This window comes from Amborella trichopoda, chromosome 1 (assembly GCF_054954075.1).
Source record: "Amborella trichopoda isolate Santa Cruz 75 chromosome 1, AtrichopodaSantaCruz75HAP2 v2.0, whole genome shotgun sequence".
Classification (NCBI taxonomy): Eukaryota; Viridiplantae; Streptophyta; class Magnoliopsida; order Amborellales; family Amborellaceae; genus Amborella; species Amborella trichopoda.
Window position 1 is genome coordinate 58,627,378 of NC_142336.1, and position 18,292 is coordinate 58,645,669.

The 18,292-nt window shown below is 34.9% G+C and overlaps 1 protein-coding gene and 1 non-coding gene across 9 annotated transcripts in view; both read left to right on the forward strand.

Annotated features, from left to right (window-relative positions):
• Window positions 1–3,153: 3,153 nt before the first annotated feature.
• The window catches only part of ATLIG4 (DNA ligase IV), a 31,875-nt gene continuing 16,736 nt past the window's right edge, over window positions 3,154–18,292 (forward strand). Inside the window, exons 1-19 of one of the 8 annotated variants that reach the window (XM_088849435.1) lie at window positions 3,154–3,745; window positions 5,324–5,415; window positions 5,589–5,674; window positions 5,777–5,913; window positions 6,927–7,001; window positions 7,903–7,994; window positions 8,485–8,556; window positions 9,006–9,085; window positions 9,175–9,212; window positions 9,313–9,319; window positions 9,769–9,924; window positions 10,065–10,140; window positions 10,306–10,430; window positions 10,538–10,572; window positions 10,661–10,719; window positions 13,100–13,183; window positions 14,277–14,369; window positions 14,460–14,508; window positions 14,653–14,740. In XM_088849435.1, coding sequence (XP_088705561.1) covers window positions 3,410–3,745; window positions 5,324–5,415; window positions 5,589–5,674; window positions 5,777–5,913; window positions 6,927–7,001; window positions 7,903–7,994; window positions 8,485–8,556; window positions 9,006–9,085; window positions 9,175–9,212; window positions 9,313–9,319; window positions 9,769–9,924; window positions 10,065–10,140; window positions 10,306–10,430; window positions 10,538–10,572; window positions 10,661–10,719; window positions 13,100–13,183; window positions 14,277–14,369; window positions 14,460–14,508; window positions 14,653–14,740 — 1,780 coding nt within the window. In that variant the 5' untranslated portion in view covers window positions 3,154–3,409. Of the gene's footprint in view, window positions 3,746–5,323; window positions 5,416–5,588; window positions 5,675–5,776; window positions 5,914–6,926; window positions 7,002–7,902; window positions 7,995–8,484; window positions 8,557–9,005; window positions 9,086–9,174; window positions 9,213–9,312; window positions 9,320–9,760; window positions 9,925–10,064; window positions 10,141–10,305; window positions 10,431–10,537; window positions 10,573–10,660; window positions 10,720–13,099; window positions 13,184–14,276; window positions 14,370–14,459; window positions 14,509–14,652; window positions 14,745–18,292 lie in introns of those variants that run through there. The other 7 variants (XM_088849414.1, XM_088849421.1, XM_088849405.1 and 4 more) reach the window with 7 other exon arrangements.
• LOC148783954 (small nucleolar RNA snoR145) lies at window positions 16,176–16,326 on the forward strand. The gene has a single exon (XR_016047593.1). It is a non-coding gene; the product is annotated as a small nucleolar RNA snoR145 (small nucleolar RNA).

Sequence of the window (18,292 nt, forward strand, 5' to 3'; positions counted from 1 at the left end):
AACTCCGCCAACTTAGAAGAACAAATGAGAAAAAAAGAAAAATATTAAAATAACGCATGGACCTAAAAATAAAGACAAAAAAAGGGATAAAGATTTACCTCAAAATGTAGTTAGGGCGTCGAACAACTTAAAATCAATCATCTCGACCTTGACCATTGTGGTTGTGAAAGAAAGTTAGATTTCAAACCTTAAAAATAGTTTATACCAATGGTTTAAAAAAAGGATCGGTGACCCGGATCGGGCTCCCAAAAAACCGATCTGGATCGGTGAATCGGCGATCTGGATAGGGAATCGGGTGAATCGGTCAGAATAAAGCTTAAAAAAAATCCAAAAAAATTATTAAAATTCATTATAAATATTGTTTTTTAGGAATTCAATAAGAAATGAGGGTACTCTATTAAGAATTTTCATGTTTTTGAATGAATATGCGAATATTGATATGTTTTTTCCCTGCATGAACCGCCATTCAGTATTTAATTTACATCACACAGAAGGATAAACATAGAATTATTATGGAATAAGTATATCAACATACATGGACTACAATAAAGCATAAAATTAGTAATATATGATCTAAAAATAAAATGATATACAACGTTATTGTTCTTCTTGGTCACGCTGGTGCCATTGATTGAATTCGTTTAACAATTCATTGATTCGATCTAAAAACGAATTATCGATATTATCAAGCGTCTGACTATTCCCAAATCCCTGAGTGTTAGTGTTTTGTTGTGTTCCCAATCTAAAATCCCCGAAGATTGTTCATCCTTCATGTTCACTTGCACTGTCGTGCTCATCCCTACACTGTTGCTGTTGGGACTCGATATGTGAATAATATGGCTGGGATATGGTGGCCTCAAAATCATCATCTCTCTCATTTTCTCTTTGAATAATATGGATTAAAAAAAAAAAATAACAAATTTTCAAAAAAATTGATCATGGATTACAAAAAAAAATTCGATCATGGATTAAAAAAAAAAAATCACAAAATTTAAAAAAATTCTATCATGGATTACAAAAAAAAATTCAATCACGGATTAAAAAAAAAAAATCACAAATTTTCAAAAAATTCAATCATGGATTACAAAAAATTTGATGATGGATTACATAAAATTCAATCATGGATTACATAAAATTCAATCATGGATTACAAAAAAAACAAACAAAAAAAAACAAAAAATTCAATCGTGGATTACAAAAAAAGAAAAAAACAATTCGATCATGGATTACAAAAAATTCAATCATGGATTACAAAAAACTCTATCATGGGTTACAAAAAAAACAAAAAACAAAAAATTCGATTATGGGTTACAAAAAAAAAACAAACATTTCGATCATGGATTACAAAAAAAAACAAACATTTCGATCATGGATTACAAAACATTCGATCATGGATTACAAAAAATTCTATCATGGGTTACAAAAAAAAAAAAAAAACAAATAATTTGATCATGGATTACAAGAAAAAAAAACAAACATTTCGATCATGGATTACAAAAAATTCGATCATGGATTACAAAAAATTCTATCATGGGTTACAAAACAAAAAAAAAAAACAAAAAATTCGATTATAGATTACAAAAAAAAAAAAAAAAACAATTCGATCATGGATTACAAAAAAATCGATCAAGTATTACAAAAAAATCTATCATGGATTACAAAAAAAAAAAAAAATTCCGTACAGGACTCGCCGATTCACTGTACGGACTTGCCGATTCCCGTACAGTGAATCGACGAGTCACTGTGCAGAATCGTCCGGTTCTCTCTAGAACCGAACGATTCGGCGTTTTTTTAAACACTGGTTTATACATAACATATTACAAACTTTAATAATAGGTGGTGAAAATAAATTAAGAACCAAATTTTCATGTCTGGAGTATTTTTTCAGACGAGGGAGGTTAAGCTTTACTTTTTCCCTAGGTCTCTTAGAAATTACATCCAAATAAAATGTAAATCAAGACATGTAGGGTTTAAATGTTTATGGATAAACCTTAAATCTTAACTAATTATCTATAATTATAATGTCATCTTATAAGTATATTTATAAAAAAACTGGTATTTTGAGTTTTAATGTTTATTTTGGGGTCATCTATATGAATCATAGTATGTCATTCTACTCTTTTGAGGGTCTTACCGTCAATGAGGCTATAAATCTACATATATTTTTTTACTACTTTCAACCATGTCCTTCGATGATTGGTTACACAAATCCTGATACACAATATAAATTTTTTTTTTTGTTATTTTTTATTTGATGCACCATATAAATATATAAATACCTTAAATTTTAAATAGATTTATTTTTAAATTAAAATAATACATGATAGGTGTAAGACCAACCATACTTTATGAGATGGTATGCCCGCCGATAAAGAAACAATATATTAATGGAATGAGTATAACTGAGGTGAAATGTTGAGATGAATAAGTGTAATGAATGAGCAACAAGACATTAAATGATAGAATTTAGAATGAATAGAATCAATAGAACGTAGAGGTGACTATGAAGGAAAGTAGATTAAGGTGGGGTTTGTTATATATATATATATATATATATATATATATAAAGGATATGTTTGTTATATATATTATCAATCTAAGACGAGTACCAATTAGAAGGGGTGATTTGGTTCAAGTAAAATGCTCTAAAAGATGAAGAGAAAAATCGATTATGATGTTGGTAAAATGACCGTTGACAGGGTATAACGGTAAAACATGATTCGTATGGTTAACTCAAATAATTAAGATAAAGCATGGATGATTAGTTTTAAATAAAAATATATAAAAAGAAATAACTTATTTGTACAGTGTTTAACTGAAGTATTGAAAAAGTGCCTGTGCACCCTTCCACCGTCACAGGATGGGAGACTCTCCCATAGTAGATGACACAATTTTCCTCTTTGGACCACACAATTGTAGAAGTAAGGTGCAACTCATGGATATAAAGAAGGAAAATAAATTGCAGTCCAAAAATTGGTACCGATTTTGAAGTGTTTAAAAGTTTTCTCGATCAGTATTATTTAAAAATAAATAAATTTTACGATTAAGGTCCTTTGTAAATTTTTTGGACCATCATAAAATTTATAACGCTACTTCATCCTTACAAAATTTAGAAACCACGCCTCATTTCTACAGTATAGGGAGGCAACTTTGTGCAAAACTCACCCCTTAAGCATATGCGCACATTTTTCTATTTCGCGCTCAGTCTCTGGTTCTTTCTCAATCAACTCTCTCTCTCTCATGAACCAGTTCTCTCTCAACCGGTTCTCTCTCTACACTGGCTCTATCCTATCTCTCTCACTTCAATATCCCACTTCCTCACCATCTATTGCTTACGTCAATTTCACAGTTCTTTCCTCTCTCTCTAGCCCTCTCTCTTTCTCCCTCTCTGTTTCTCAGTATCAAAAAAATGTCAGATGAAACGGTGAAATTCAGCGTTCTTTGTAGTATGTTTCAGGCCCTTGCGAGGAACAAATCTTCTGTTATGAAGCGAAAGCATTTCCGCACTTTCTTGGATCATGTTTACAAATCGAAAGAGTATTTCAGTGCAATTCGCCTCATTCTCCCCTCTCTAGACAGAGAGAGAGGAACATATGGTTTGAAGGAATCTGTTCTCGCTACTTGTCTCATCGATGCCCTAGGGATTTCTCGAGAATCGGAGGATGCACTACGCCTCATCAATTGGCGAAAGGGTGGGGCAAAAACTGGGCCAAATGCTGGGAATTTTGCCTTAGTTGCTGCTGAGGTACTGCGAAAAGATTATATCACGGTTGAATGTTCCTAGTATTTGTTGGGTAGTTGATGAAATTTGTTCGTGTTGATTGTTCTCTCTCTCTCTCCCTCTCTCTCCCTCTCTCTTTTTTCGGTAATTTGTAATTTGTTTATGTGTTTATTCATCGTTGTGCTTATTTTTTGCTGGGTAGTTGATAGGATTTGCTTAATTTTTTTAATTGCTCTTTTTGTTGGGTAATTTGTTATTTTTTGTTATTTTTTTAGTTAGCCCTGCTAAAAATATGACCTGTTGGGTGATTATGCTTATTATTTTTGCTAATTGGCTAATTATGCTTAATCTCTGCAGTTATTTTAATTTGCCTTGAGCATTGTTTGTATTTGTATTAAGTTTTCCCTTGTTTCCACAGAACTATGATTTGTTGCTGCATAAGCATGATTATATGTTTCGTTTCTTAATAGATTGTTTTTGAACTTTCTGATGATAGTGTAATTGTCATCTGATTATCCCAACTATTTGGGATCGGCTGTTTTTTATGATAGTGTGCTAGTGGAACTTGTTAGATTTGATTGTGGTCTTCTTCTTCCTGCAAACATTGTTAGACTACACTTATAAATAGTTATACAGCTATTTTAGGCACGACTGTAAACAAATAGCACACAATATGCGATGAATGAATTAAAGTTTTAAAATCCGGAACAGGGCAGGGCCCAGTCCGAGTCATTGGAGAGCCCCCACTCGGACCTGTCGAGATTTGGACCCAAAAATTCAATATGTTTTTTTAAAGAGCCAAGTCAAGACTGGGCCACCCTTGGTAAACTCCTCTAAGACTGGGTTATCTGAGTCAGGGTAATCCCGAACTGGCAGGGTGCTGGTTCCTAGTGCTTCTGATGAGTCCATGCAGGACTCGCTGATTTTTCAAACACTGAACTAGATAAGAAGTATTAGCATTTAGGAAGTAGCAAACAAAAACCACAAAGCCCCAAGGTTTGTTTGATAAGAGTCCCATTGGTTGATATATCTTCACCCCCAGTGGAATTATTTAGACACATGGCTAGACTTAAATACTAGGCACTAGCCGATGAGAACTTATAAAAGTTTGAGTCTTTGAGAAGTAGTCACTAGGATGTTGTTGAAAACCTTTTCCTTCATTTCATGACTTCGTTTTCATAATAAAAAGAATACACATGGAGCTCTCCAAAATGCCAAATTCATTAGCCTAAAATGGTTCGATTAATCAATCTTAAAGTTGTATACTGAAGCAATCTCAGAACATCTTATAGCCCAAAGTCCTCTTAGAACTTTGGTTTATGCACAGTATGCTAGTGATTTATATATTGGTTTTCATTTTAATTTTCCTGTTTGTTTCCTTTTTTTCTAGATATGTGTTTTTTCTTTGCATTCCCTTGTTGGTTCTTGTTCTAATAGATAGGTATGAGATATTTGCCAACATCTGAAACATTAAAAAATTGTCATATTTGGCATGCATGTGAATGATGTGAAAGCTATGAATTTACTTTAAAGCCTTGAACCTCGAGGCCTGTGATACCTATTTTCACTGGACCTTGTTGCCCTTGATTTCTTTTTTGCCAGGTTTTACAACGCAGGCAAGGAATGACCTCTGGAGGATTAACAATTAAAGAGGTGAACGATTTGCTTGATCGTTTGGCAGCAGCTGAAAATAGGTGCTCATCTGCATTTCATATACATTTCTGTTTCTGCATGCATGGGTGAATCTAAATTTGAGAATTGAGAATTGCAAATTTGAGAGTTGCAAACAAACTTTACTTGTTTCTTATAACCTGTTTCCTTTTCATTCTCTTATCTTTGTATTGTACTGATAAAATATTTGTTGCAGGGAGCAAAAGACATCCGTTCTTTCTGAGCTTATTAAGAAAACGAATTCTGTTGAAATGAAGTGGATTGTCATGATTATACTTAAAGGTGATTACTATTTCTATTTCGAACATTTTCTCAATACAGTAATTTACATACTTTTGACACGTTCTTGTCATAGATGAACTTTAATCTCTTCTCATAGTGCAGATCTAAAACTTGGAATTAGTGAAAAGAGCATCTTTCGTGAATTTCATACTGATGCTGAAGACTTGTTCAATGTGACTTGTGACCTAAAATTAGTATGCGAAAAACTGAAAGATCGAACTCAACGAAACAAGAGACAGGTAGGTGTGTGTTTGTTGGTTGTAAATATTATCTTCTCTCTCTCTCTCTCTATATATATATGCATATATATATATATATATTTATTTATTGATCTATGTATATATATTTGTCCTGCACACGCACACAAATCTGTCAGTCATTAGAATTACTTCCATAAATATCAAGAAATCCTAATGCGGGAAAACTTGTTCTTGTCCATTCTGATTCATAAAATGCCTTTGTTATGGTTAGTGTTCACAACACAAGAATACGGTTATAAATTTGGTGGCATAAAGCTGCTGGACCTATGGCTGAATGTTGGAATGTGTTGAGGGGATGCTGTTTGAAGGATATGGTTTAATTACGCTTCTTAAATTTGGATACATTAGTTTTTGTTTTTGTGCCTTGGAATTGTTGGTAGAAGAATGTAGAGTTTAAGGTACAGATGCTTCAAAGTTGTTCATGAAATAAGCTTGCTAAATGTAATATTTTGTTGGAAACATTCATGCGTAGTACTAGAGTTGACGGCCTCCAGGAAGTCCCCCTATTGCATCCAATTACTGAAAAGAGTTTGAGTTAATACTGTCAGAACCACTCTGATGATTGAACTATTACGGGAGCTGATCCTGTTCTGGTTGGTTTATACAAGTGGATTGACTGTTTCATGTTCAACTATCTGGGGAAGGAGGCTTGCTCACCTTCAATCCAAGAGTCTCTAATCATTAGGGTGGTGTGATTTAGAAAATTCAAGTCCATCTCTGCCTGAAACTGCTTCTTTTCTTACTAGTTTAGCATATGCTGGTTGAGTGATTTCTGCAAAAATATGTCAACTGTGCATTTCATTCAATTGAAATCACAAGGATTCCTGCTTTTATTGGGAAGAAAAAATTCATGTTTCTTTATGCTTCATTTACTTCTTTTAGGTAAAAAACAGGTTGCTACTCTCTATTCAGTTTTTTTGCATGCTTTCCCCATATGTGCTTATTTGCATGTTTGGCAGTTCCTACTCAGGGATGATTTGTTCCTTGTGCAGGACATAGAAGCTGGGAAAGCTGTGCGCCCTCAATTAGCTATGAGAGTTGCTGATGCTAGTAGTGCATGGAAAAAGGTTTTGTTAGTCAGTTCCATGGAGGCTTGTTGAAGTTTATGCAATGACTTGTTTTTGGTCAATGCTTGTATGAATTATGCATGTCATGCTGCCCATGCACCTAAAAAGCTAAAAGGTTGCTCAGTTGGCTAATTAAATGTAATTAGGTTTGGTGGGGAGTATAGGTTTTTGCGCTGCCTTCAAATTGATCTGCTTCTTTAGTTTTTATAAGAACTCTATGTTTTGATGCCTTTTTTAATGTGTTATTAATTATAAAAACTTGAGGTTATGTGAACGTAATTCAGGTTTTTAGAGGCTTCAGGTTTAGAAATTTTGAGTGAAATCAGGATGTCCACACATGCAAGTACAGTTCAGAGATTATTGTTTTATGAACGGCTTCTTGGTTCCTGAGATTCACTTAACTTTTTTATACGGGTGCAGCTAGTGTAAGGCCACTGCTTTATGATAAAAAGTAAAGCCGCACCTTAGAACCCCATTGGAAAATGCAGTTCCCACACCAGATACCCTTATGATGGCCTGAAGATCTGTTTCCATCCTTGCTACAAAATTTGAGTTCCAAACATGAAGCAAATCTGGCAGAAAATCAATGGTCCAGATGTCATGTTACAAGATACATTACCTTGAGGGCTTGATATCCACTTCTTTTTTGTTGTCCATAATTTCTGAGGCCGAGATGATTAATTTGAGGGTTTTTGGGCACTGGATCCACCTTTTCTAGTGAGATTTGAGCTGTGGCTTTAAAAAACCACAGCCCTTTGCTGACCTTCACTTTTTTGTATTCATAATGCAGTATCAATGCATATTCATCTCTATTTCATATGCCTTTAATTAAGAGTTTTTTTGGCAAGTCCTTCCATTGGTATTTCAATAAACATAGAATGACATTTTTCTTGTGTTTCAGCTTCATGGAAAACAAGTCGTTATTGAGTGCAAGTTTGATGGAGATCGTATTCAAATTCATAAGAATGGAAATGAATTATGCTTCTTTTCGAGGTACTAATATATGTATGGGTATTTATTATTTCTGGGATTTTAGGCAGAATGTAGTTAGGTAATTATTTGTCATATATTTTGTTTAGTTATTGTTTGGTTCTCCAAGAATTAAAAGGGCACATTGACCAACTATGCATTTGCAACATCGACATCATTAAACTTGCTTTTTAATGTTGCTGTATACTACCTTAAAATCATGTTGAATTTGTTGAAATTATTTTTTCCCTAGAACTTTAGAATAATTTTGTGTAGAGTTACACACGTGATAACTATTATTCAAGGGTTGGATAAAGGCCATCTAGGTTGGTTAGTTGCTTTTATTAGACTACATTTATAGTGTCGACTTCTTTTTTAATATCATTTGAATGATTGAGTGGTACTTCTACCATTTATTTCTCCTGAAGCTATTTAAAAATGGTTCTTGATTTATTGGCTGTCATGCAAAATTTATTTGACTTATTGACTATATTTGTGTTTTCCATCTCTGAAGGAATTTCATTGACCACCCGGAGTACGGACATGCCATGTCGAGCTTAATACTGCAAAATGTTCTGGTGGAACGGTAAATTAATCTCAATTGTACTTTTTTTGTACAGTTTCTTTTCCAACTGTCTTACCTGGTTCCTTGTTGAGTTCTTGTTTTTACTTGTAATATATTGGCCCTGTACCCAAGCACGAGGTTCCTGCAATTAAGGATATCTTATTCCCTTCATTATCTGATATCACCTTCTTAAGTGCTGATTCTTCAAATGGTTTTTGTGCTCATAACAAATTACTATTGCATCATAGTTAGATCTTAGCATAATCTGCCAGTCAAAGGTCAGAGATATGCATGTTTTTCAATTGCAATTCATCTGTTGTTCTTCTTCAATGTTCAAGTAACCCACATTTTTTTCCTGTGGTTGATGCCTTGATATGTCACTTTTCATCCCTTATATTCTTAAATTCATTGTCTGAATCTTAAAAGATAACATTACAACTGCCGTATGTTCTTTATGGAATTCTGTACAGGTGCATCCTTGATGGGGAAATGTTGGTCTGGGATACATCTACCAACCGTTTTGCAGAATTTGGCTCGAATCAGGAAATAGGTGTTTAACATAATGAGCTTGGTCTTTCTTTTCATCATTAGTCCCAGGTTTTTGCAATTTCTGAAAAAAATTATAATGTTATTTGGCAGCAAAGGCCTCTAACGACGGTATCGAGGGTGATCGGCAGGTTCTCTTCACCTAACTTTTATTGTTTGATATTATGTTTGTTTCTGAACCATTACATTGGATCATTAAATGGATTTCCTCTTATGTTTGTTCTTTTGCAGTTATGTTGTATCCTTTGCACTGGGATGTGCTTGCTCTTAGATGGTGATCCACTGTAAATTGATGAACTCAATGGTATCTATATTATTAAATTTGAATCTGGTTTATTATGTGTTTTGATCTTATTGTATGTGGCATATTGATATCGAATTTTCTTGGAGTAATCATTTGATCATTGAAATACCCGAGGGAAATGGAGCAAGCTCGGAATTTTGACCTCTTGAGCTGGGGCTAGCCGAGTGAGGGTCTGAAGCAGTATTTTTGAATGCATAGTTCATTTTATATGTATTTCTCTGTTGTTATTGTTTTTGTATTTCCATTATGGTATTTCTTATTAGCCCTTACCCAGATAATTTCCATTATGGTACTTCTTATTAGTCCTTACCCAGATAGATACTACTTATCCATCTCAAGAATAATTTATTTGGTTGACTTTACCTTGACATAAAGACTGTTAGATGTTGCATTTGATATTCTTTATGTTGGAGATACTAGTGTTATCCATCAAAGCCTCAGAGAACGACATGAACTTCTTCGAAAAGTTGTACAACCTGTAAAGGGTCGGTTAGAAATTTTAGTGCCTGATGGTGGCCTTAATGTTCGTCGTCCCTCTGGTGAGTTAGTAACATTCTGTTGCCCATATTTTGTTGCTACTGATTCTTTTTCTTTCACTGATGAGAGCCAGATAATTTATTTATTTAGTCAATCTCGTGGTTGGATACATGTGTTTTGATTGCTTATGCACCTTGTGCAGATGAACCGTGCTGGTCTCTCATAGCTTACAGTGTGGAAGATGTCGAAAAGTTTTTTAAAGAGACCATTGAGAACAGGTTAGGCATATGCTTTTGCTGATTTCCCATGAAACTTTAGAAGTAAAATTGTGTTTTTACTTGAGTTTACAAGGTGAATTGTTTGTTTGTTTAATCTATCTTATGCAAAGATTGTTTATTCATTGACTGCTGTCTAAAGGCTGGGCATCTTCTACTTCTTACTAGGGATGAAGGGATAGTGTTAAAAGATCTAGATTCGAAATGGGAACCTGGTGATCGTAGTGGAAAATGGTTAAAACTGAAGCCTGACTATGTCCATACTGGTTCTGATCTTGATGTGCTAATTATAGGTTGGATTTCCATTTTTTTGTTACTTGTAGATAAGGCCATTATGACAAAGTTGTTAAGTTTCCTTTGTTCGTTATGAATGGTTCGATTGAAATCTCTTGTATGTCAGGGGGCTATTTTGGGTCAGGGCATCGTGGTGGAGAGGTAACTACTCTTTTTCCAAAGCTCTGTCAGATCAATTTTTCTTCCATCCAATATGTCTTCAATTGGAACTTGTTTCTATGAAATTTAGGTAGCACAATTTTTGGTTGGTCTTGCAGATCGTGCAAACCCTGGTACCTATCCCACAAGGTGCGTACCATCCCTACAGTGCATTTTAAGTTGTCTTGCCAAGTGGCAGGTTTCTGTGCTGTAGCTTTTATTTTATGAATTTGTTAATAGCATACATCAGTGTTTTAAAAAATGCCGAGTTGAACCGGACTCGCCCGGTTCGACTCGGAAATCGTGAAGAGGGGACCGGATCGCCTAAAAAATCGGAAATCGTCCGGTTCTAGAGAGAACCGGACGATTCTGTACAGTGAATCGCCGATTCACTGTACGGAATCGGCGAGTCCCGTACGGATTTTTTTTTTTTGTAATCCACGATAGATTTTTTTGTAATACTTGATCGATTTTTTTGTAATCCATGATCGAATTGTTTTTGTTTTTTTGTAATCCATGATCGAATTTTTTGGTTTTTTGTCACCCATAATAGAATTTTTTGTAATCCATGATCGAAATGTTTGTTTTCTTTTCTTGTAATCCATGATCGATTTTTTTGTTTTTGTTTTTTTTTTTTGTAACCCATGATAGAATTTTTTGTAATCCATGATCGAATGTTTTGTAATACATGATCGAAATGTTTGTTTTTTTTTTGTAATCCATGATCGAAATGTTTGTTTTTTTTTTTGTAATCCATGATTGAATTTTTTGTTTTTTGCTTTTTTTGTAACCCATGATAGAGTTTTTTGTAATCCATGATTGAATTTTTTGTAATCCATGATCGAACTGTTTTTTTCTTTTTTTGTAATCCACGATTGAATTTTTTGTTTTTTTTTGTTTGTTTTTTTTTGTAATCCATGATCGAATTTTATGTAATCCATGATCGAATTTTATGTAATCCGTGATCGAATTTTATGTAATCCATGATCGAATTTTATGTAATCCATGATTGAATTTTTTGAAAATTTGTGATTTTTTTTTTTTTAATCCATGATCGAATTTTTTTTTGTAATCCATGATAGAATTTTTTGAAAATTTGTGATTTTTTTTTTAATCCATGATTGATTTTTTTGAAAATTTGTTTTTTTTTTTTTTTAATCCATATTATTCAAAGAGAAAATGAGAGAGATGATTCTGAGGACACCCTATCCCAGCCATATTATTCACATATCGAGTCCCAACAGCAACAGTGTAGGGATGAGCACGAAATACTGTAAATTAAATGCTGAATGGCGGTTCATGCAGGGAAAGAACATATCAATATTCGCATATTCATTCAAAAACATGAAAATTCTTAATGGAGTACCCTCATTTTTTATTGAATTCCTAAAAAACAATATTTATAATGAATTTTAACAATTTTTTCGAATTTTTTTTAAGCTTTATTCTGACCGATTCACCCGATTCCCGATCCGGATAGCCGATTCGCCGATCCGGATCGGTTTTTTGGAAGCCCGATCCGGGTCACCGATCCGTTTTTTAAACCATTGGCATACATCCATGTTATCATCTATCCACCTGAAGTCTTGAATTGACATTTCTTTCCTTTTGATTTAAAAATTACACTTAAATTGTGTGTGGGGGTAACTGGGTGAAGCTTTTGCAGTCTACTTTGTCTATATATAGTTGCTTTCTTGATTCAGGTTTTTCCTTTATAATTATTTGCAGTGTATTTAGAGGTGTCTGCCTTGGATGTGTAGGCGGTTGCTTGAGGTGCTGAAGGGCCTCAGCACCCTGCCTAGGCCTGGGTGGGCTGCCCTAGGCAGAGCCCATCTGGGCGGGTGCCTAGCAACTTATCTAGGTGCCTGCCTGTGGTGCTGTCTGTGTTTGTCTGCACAAGCATGCATACACCTGTGGGGGAGAGAGAGAGAGAGAGGGAGGGGGGGGGGGTTGGAGAGGGAGGTTATGTTGTGTGTGTGTGTGTTTTTTGTGCTTTGTTCCACTCTCTTTTCAACCATTCCCTCTCCGGACTAGTCCTCTCTCTGTTGAAAATTGGGGTTGTTTGTGGGTGTGGTATTACACTCTCTCTCTTTCGAAATAACACCCAACATTACCCTGTGTATTCTTGTGTTTTGTGTGTGTGTTCCTTTCCCTCCATCTCTATGCAGCCATTCTTCCTGTTAAACCAGTCCTTGTTCACTTGAAAAGTGCTGGTTCGTGGGTTGTGGGTGTGTTATTATTCTATCTTCAACCAACCAGTATCTGCCTCTCTTTCTCTTAATTAATCTTCTCTCTCTCTCTCTCTCTCTATATATATATATATATATATATATATATTATAAAAATGGGGGTTTCTATGGTAGTAACTGCCCCTTCCTTTCTTTTGGCCACCTCTGGTATGAGGTACCCATGTAGGCGGCATCTTATGCCTTTTAAAACCTAGATTATCTGTATCTTGATGCTTCATCTCCTTATCCATGTTATCTTTTATAAATATTATGATTCTTATCTTGTCAATACTTCATTGCAGGTTTCTCTCATTTTGTCGTGTTGGTACGGGTCTTTCGGAAGATGAGCTTGATGTTCTAGTGAATAAATTGAAGCCTTATTTTAGGTAATTCCTGTACATAATGTTTTCCCCAAGTATTTGAGGAAATTTGTTTGCTTCCAAAATTGCTCTCAACTATAAGGCCTTGTTTTGAGTGTCTGCAGAAAAAGGTAACTGTTAAAATATACGTCTTTTTAATCATATTATGTTTCATGCTTATCAGCTTGCATAACTCAGGTTGCTATCCACTCAATGCATATATTTGATATCAATTAATGCATATGACTTTTAGGAATCACTTCAAAGTCTTCTCGATCTTTGTTTTTTGAAGAAAGAAGTAGGCATTTGTTGGCATTTAGTATATCTTTTCTTCATTACAATGACTATGTTTTTCTTTGGGAATGTGTGTTACAGGCGTTGTTTATAAATTGTTCTGTAACCTGGCTTAGTTCCTTTGAAATGATTGGCTTCTGAATGTCTTGATTCTAAGTGCTTCTTCTGGCATAAAATGATATGCCATATATGGTCATTGATATAGCAGGAGAGACTGATCCAGATATAGGTTAAATGGCGAATTTTATCAACTTAGCTTTTATGTTGCTGTTGAATTGTGAGTTTCATGTTAAAGCTCTATGTTCAGTCCAAAGTCTGAATAGTTGTCGGACCTGGATTATGTTTTGATGTGGGAAATGTATTTGAACTTGCATTTGACAAGGGCCATGTCCGTAGGATTACTGGTTGATCTTCCTCATAATTCTGGCTTCTTGATTAATTCACTGGACCTGGAAAGGTCTCGAATATCTGCATAGGTTATTGTTTTTTAATGGCTAAACAGTGTCTGATTGGGCTTAACAACCGATTCTTTGTTCTTTGATTATGTTAAAACTAATGGTGATCTGATTCATGGTTTTGGTGCGAAAATTCCATTTCACAAAATCACACATCTAGATTCCTTCAGAAGACATTTCATTGTAATTCCATTGGGATTGTTTCATGTGATTCTGGTTGCTTCAATGAGTATATGCACGTGTTCTGTTTTGTCACCTAACAAACTCTGCTGTAGTTGAATCATTTGCTGATGCTTCAATAAAATTGGGCATTAGCATGGATTCTTTAGCTGACTATTATAATTATCATCTTTCTGCATATGTATTGGCAGGAAAAATGAGAACCCAAAGAAGGCGCCGAACTTTTATGAGGTGACAAATCATTCCAAGGAAAGACCAGATGTTTGGATTGGCAACCCTGAAAAGTTAGATACTTATGAAGTTCTCTCATTTGCTCTCTTACTAAAAAAAATGTGTTCACTACGATGTCTAACTCTTTATTTATGTTGTACTAGGTCAATTATACTTTCAATCACTAGTGATATAAGAACCATAAAGACAGAGGTTAGTTTTGTTGATTATATCATAAATTTTTTTCCAATGATAGAAGTGCGGGTTTGGCAATTACGGTGTCATATAAAGATGTATCCATTATTCAATTTTCTGTTTTATTTGGTTGTTTTGTGATTAATCTTGCCTTTTGTCTAGGTCTTTGCTTCACCTTATGCTTTGAGATTCCCACGTATTCATCGGGTTCGATATGATAAACCATGGCACGAATGCCTTGATGTACAATGTGAGTAAGTATTTTGTATCCAAAGTATAATAAGCAAAAACTTAGGTTTCATTTAGAAACTCCTTCCATGGTGTGGCTTTGGCACTTTATAGGCCCATTTTGGGATTCATGAACTGATTCTTTTTCCCATTCCCTGTTATGACCTAATTCCTGGATCTCATTCCAAATTTTGGTCCTCTTTGGGAAGTCATGGGAACATTAAATACAAAAAAAGTAAAATGTGGATGTGTGGAATTTGAAAGGACAATTTTTTTTTAAAATAAAGTGAATGTAACATTCTTATTTATATGTTTATTACTTAGATTTTACAAAATTGTAATTATATTTAAAACTGCATCTCACATTGTAGCATTAATCAAGCAAGGGGACCCCTCATCAAGGTGTCTTCAGTTACCAACACATATACCTATGTCCGGCTAAGCGTGGAGTGTGGTACCTCCCTTAGCAATAGAACGTATTTTAGAGGACCTGCAAGTCCCTTACGGACTTGTGATACTATAGGCAATTTAGCTATTCTCTTAATTGGGGAGTTCTTTAGAGCGAAAAACGTATATAAAGGGCACCTCCAACCTTTCCGATCTTGATGGAAGGCGAGGCTAGTGCAGTGTGGAGAGGGCCACCTGTGGGCTAGCAGCAAGACCTTTGGACCGAGATTTTGGGCAAGATAGTGTGGACATATGGCTAAGATGGTGGCACTTGGTACACCACCGAGATCATCAGGCTGAGCCTTGGATTTTGACCCATTGGCAGAATGACACCTAGCTTGGGCAGGTGTGTTGATCCATAATGGTCAAAAATGGGATTTGAGTTTAAATGCTGGGACCACCCCAGACATGGGCTTATGTGACACCCATAAGTCATGTGAAGTGGATAAGTAGTAAGTTAAAATGTAATGGGCCTGTTTGGCAATTAATAGCAGTTGAGCATGTTTTAAAGTATCCGCAAGTCTATCTCAAATCTCTTTCTCTCAGCTGCAATCTTGTGTGTCCACATATGGCTTTGATTGTCATTTTTAGCTCAAATACCTGCTCTGTTTTAGACTAGTGGAAGATGTTGATATGTTTGCTTAGAGATACAGAAGGATATTTCTTCTCAATTTGATTTATGAAGAGCTATCATTGTTGAATGCATTTTTCAATTTCATGATAAAACTTGGAAGATTTTTCTCCTATACTCACCAGTCTCCTAATTTCCTATGAAGGACCTATGGAGGAAGTGACCCCTGTGATCTTTCGACCAGTTCAAACCTTTAGTTTTGTGAAATGACATTTCTGGTTTGGAAACTCCTTAAATTAATTCCAGTCTGCACATCTGAAGGCTCTCACAATCAACAAAGACATCAATATAGGATACAGATACATGTTGGGATGCTTTCCCCCAAGTTTTTTTCATGCAAATTTTTTCGTTTTTGAAGTTTGAAAATTTGATGAATTTGATGCGAGGGGCCCAGCAGAGAGACAGACTCTTCATACAGTGAGGTCTTTCTAACATCATGTTTACACCTTCGCATAGGGAGACAAGCCATTGTTGTTAGATACCTGGAACTTTTCCTTTCCAGTGCATCTCTAGTGATGGCTTACACTTTTAATCATGTTTCATTTTACAATACTTAGGATTTAGTAGTCATCACTTCTTGCCTCTTGTGTTGTACCTGGTCTTTGCTTTTTACAGGGTCCTAGCTGATTGGTCCACCATTTTTGGTTTATGTTTTTTGACAAAGTATAAGCTACTCATCAAATTTCTTGAGCTTCTCTTTGTCCTAACGAATTATTATCTGCTAAGTGATATGTGTATGAAAGTCTACATCTCAAGTTCGATTCCTACTGCTGAACTATAACCACCACCCCCCCCCAAAAAAAAAAAAAAAGAAAAAAGAAAAAGATGATATGTGCATGAAATTGTATTTCTTTAACATTTTATTCAAAATTTAGGGTCTGTTTGACAGAACGCCAATATCCTAATATTTTAGGATAATATATAATGTATTGTAATTCAAATTATACGAGTTAATATGCCCTGTTTGATAGGGTCAAAATATATCTTTTTATATTCAGATAACCTCCAAATATCTCAATCCCTAGAAATTCAAGTTGTACTTGAATTTTACGGGATTCAGTTGGTGCGTCAAAATCTTTTGCGTCTCTCTCCCTCTCTCATCCACTCTTAACCATCTTTTTTCTCTCTCCCTCTCCTGCCCAACTGCCCCTTTCCTATCATTCAAAGGAAACCCTCTCTCTCTCTCTCTCTCATCAGAGATCCTCTCTCTCCCCCTCAACAGAGACACTCTAAACCCTAATCTCTCTCTCACACTAAGTTCAGCCCCCAGATCTCTCTCTCTCTCTTTGAAGCATTAAAGAGTTGTGTAGAAAGATGAGAATTGTTTCACAGAAGCTTTACATAGTACATCAGTAGCGTCTACAAAACCTCATCATAGAGCAAGGGATCAAACCCTATTTGCTTTCTCTGTTTCATATGTTGTTTTGATTGGTTGCTTCTGAGATTTTGAATACTGCGATGGCCTAGGGGTTTTAATTTGAGGATTAGGTGGTTTGTCCCTTGTTTTGAACAGTTTTAAGCCATTTTTGAGGATTAGGTGGAGTTTGCCCTTATTTTTCTTAACAGTTTTCAGCCATTCTTGAGAGAAATTTTTATTTCTATTTATTTTTTATTTATAGGTTTAAACCATTCTCTACTCATGCTTAAGTGAAGAGAGAGAGAGAGAGAGAGAGAGTACTCTAGACATTAGTATCAGTTTCTCTCTCTACTCTTAATCACTTCACCCATATGCCAAATAAGTTGATCTGTGTTTCTTCTAAGTTTTTCTCAGTCACAATCTTTTTCTTCCTTTTTTGTTTGTTTAATTCATCTTTTTCTCTAGCTTTGTTTAATTCATCTCCTTCTACTGTTGATTTAATTCATCTCCTTTTCATCGTTAAGTTATAGTCCCATTAATTTTCTGGTGTCTTTTTTCATGCAAACTGTGTATATTAGATTCTCAGAGCAAATGAAAGGTGCATTTTTTCTCAGATTTCGTATCTCCTTCAACTTCCATTCCTGTACCAATTGATTGCGAGGTTGGTATTGTCTTCGTGGAACAAAGCCGCCCTCAAATATGTGCCAAATATAAAACAATAATAAGTTCATTTTTTTCAGCCAAAAAGTTTAGAAAATTTCAAATCTATGAACATTTTTAAATACAGTTAGACAATCAAACGTGCACATAAAAAGACATATCATGATAATATAAAATCTAGATATGCAGAAAGCAAGGCAATGCCTTTATTTTGATATCTAAAAGTTTGAATATTCAAATCCTATTTTGTCAAACATACCCTTAATATTTGTTGGAGTGATACATGCACACTTTGTGTGGTTACATCAAGCACAAACTTATAAGAAGTTGACCTTATTCTTCCCTTTACAATACTTGACCAACTTCTGAATTCTATGCAGTCTTTAACTTGTGATATTTAGAGGTTATATTGATTATTTTACCCTGCACTTCTTTGAAAAATAAAGTAATCTATACCCAAAAAATTTCAAAGGACCCTC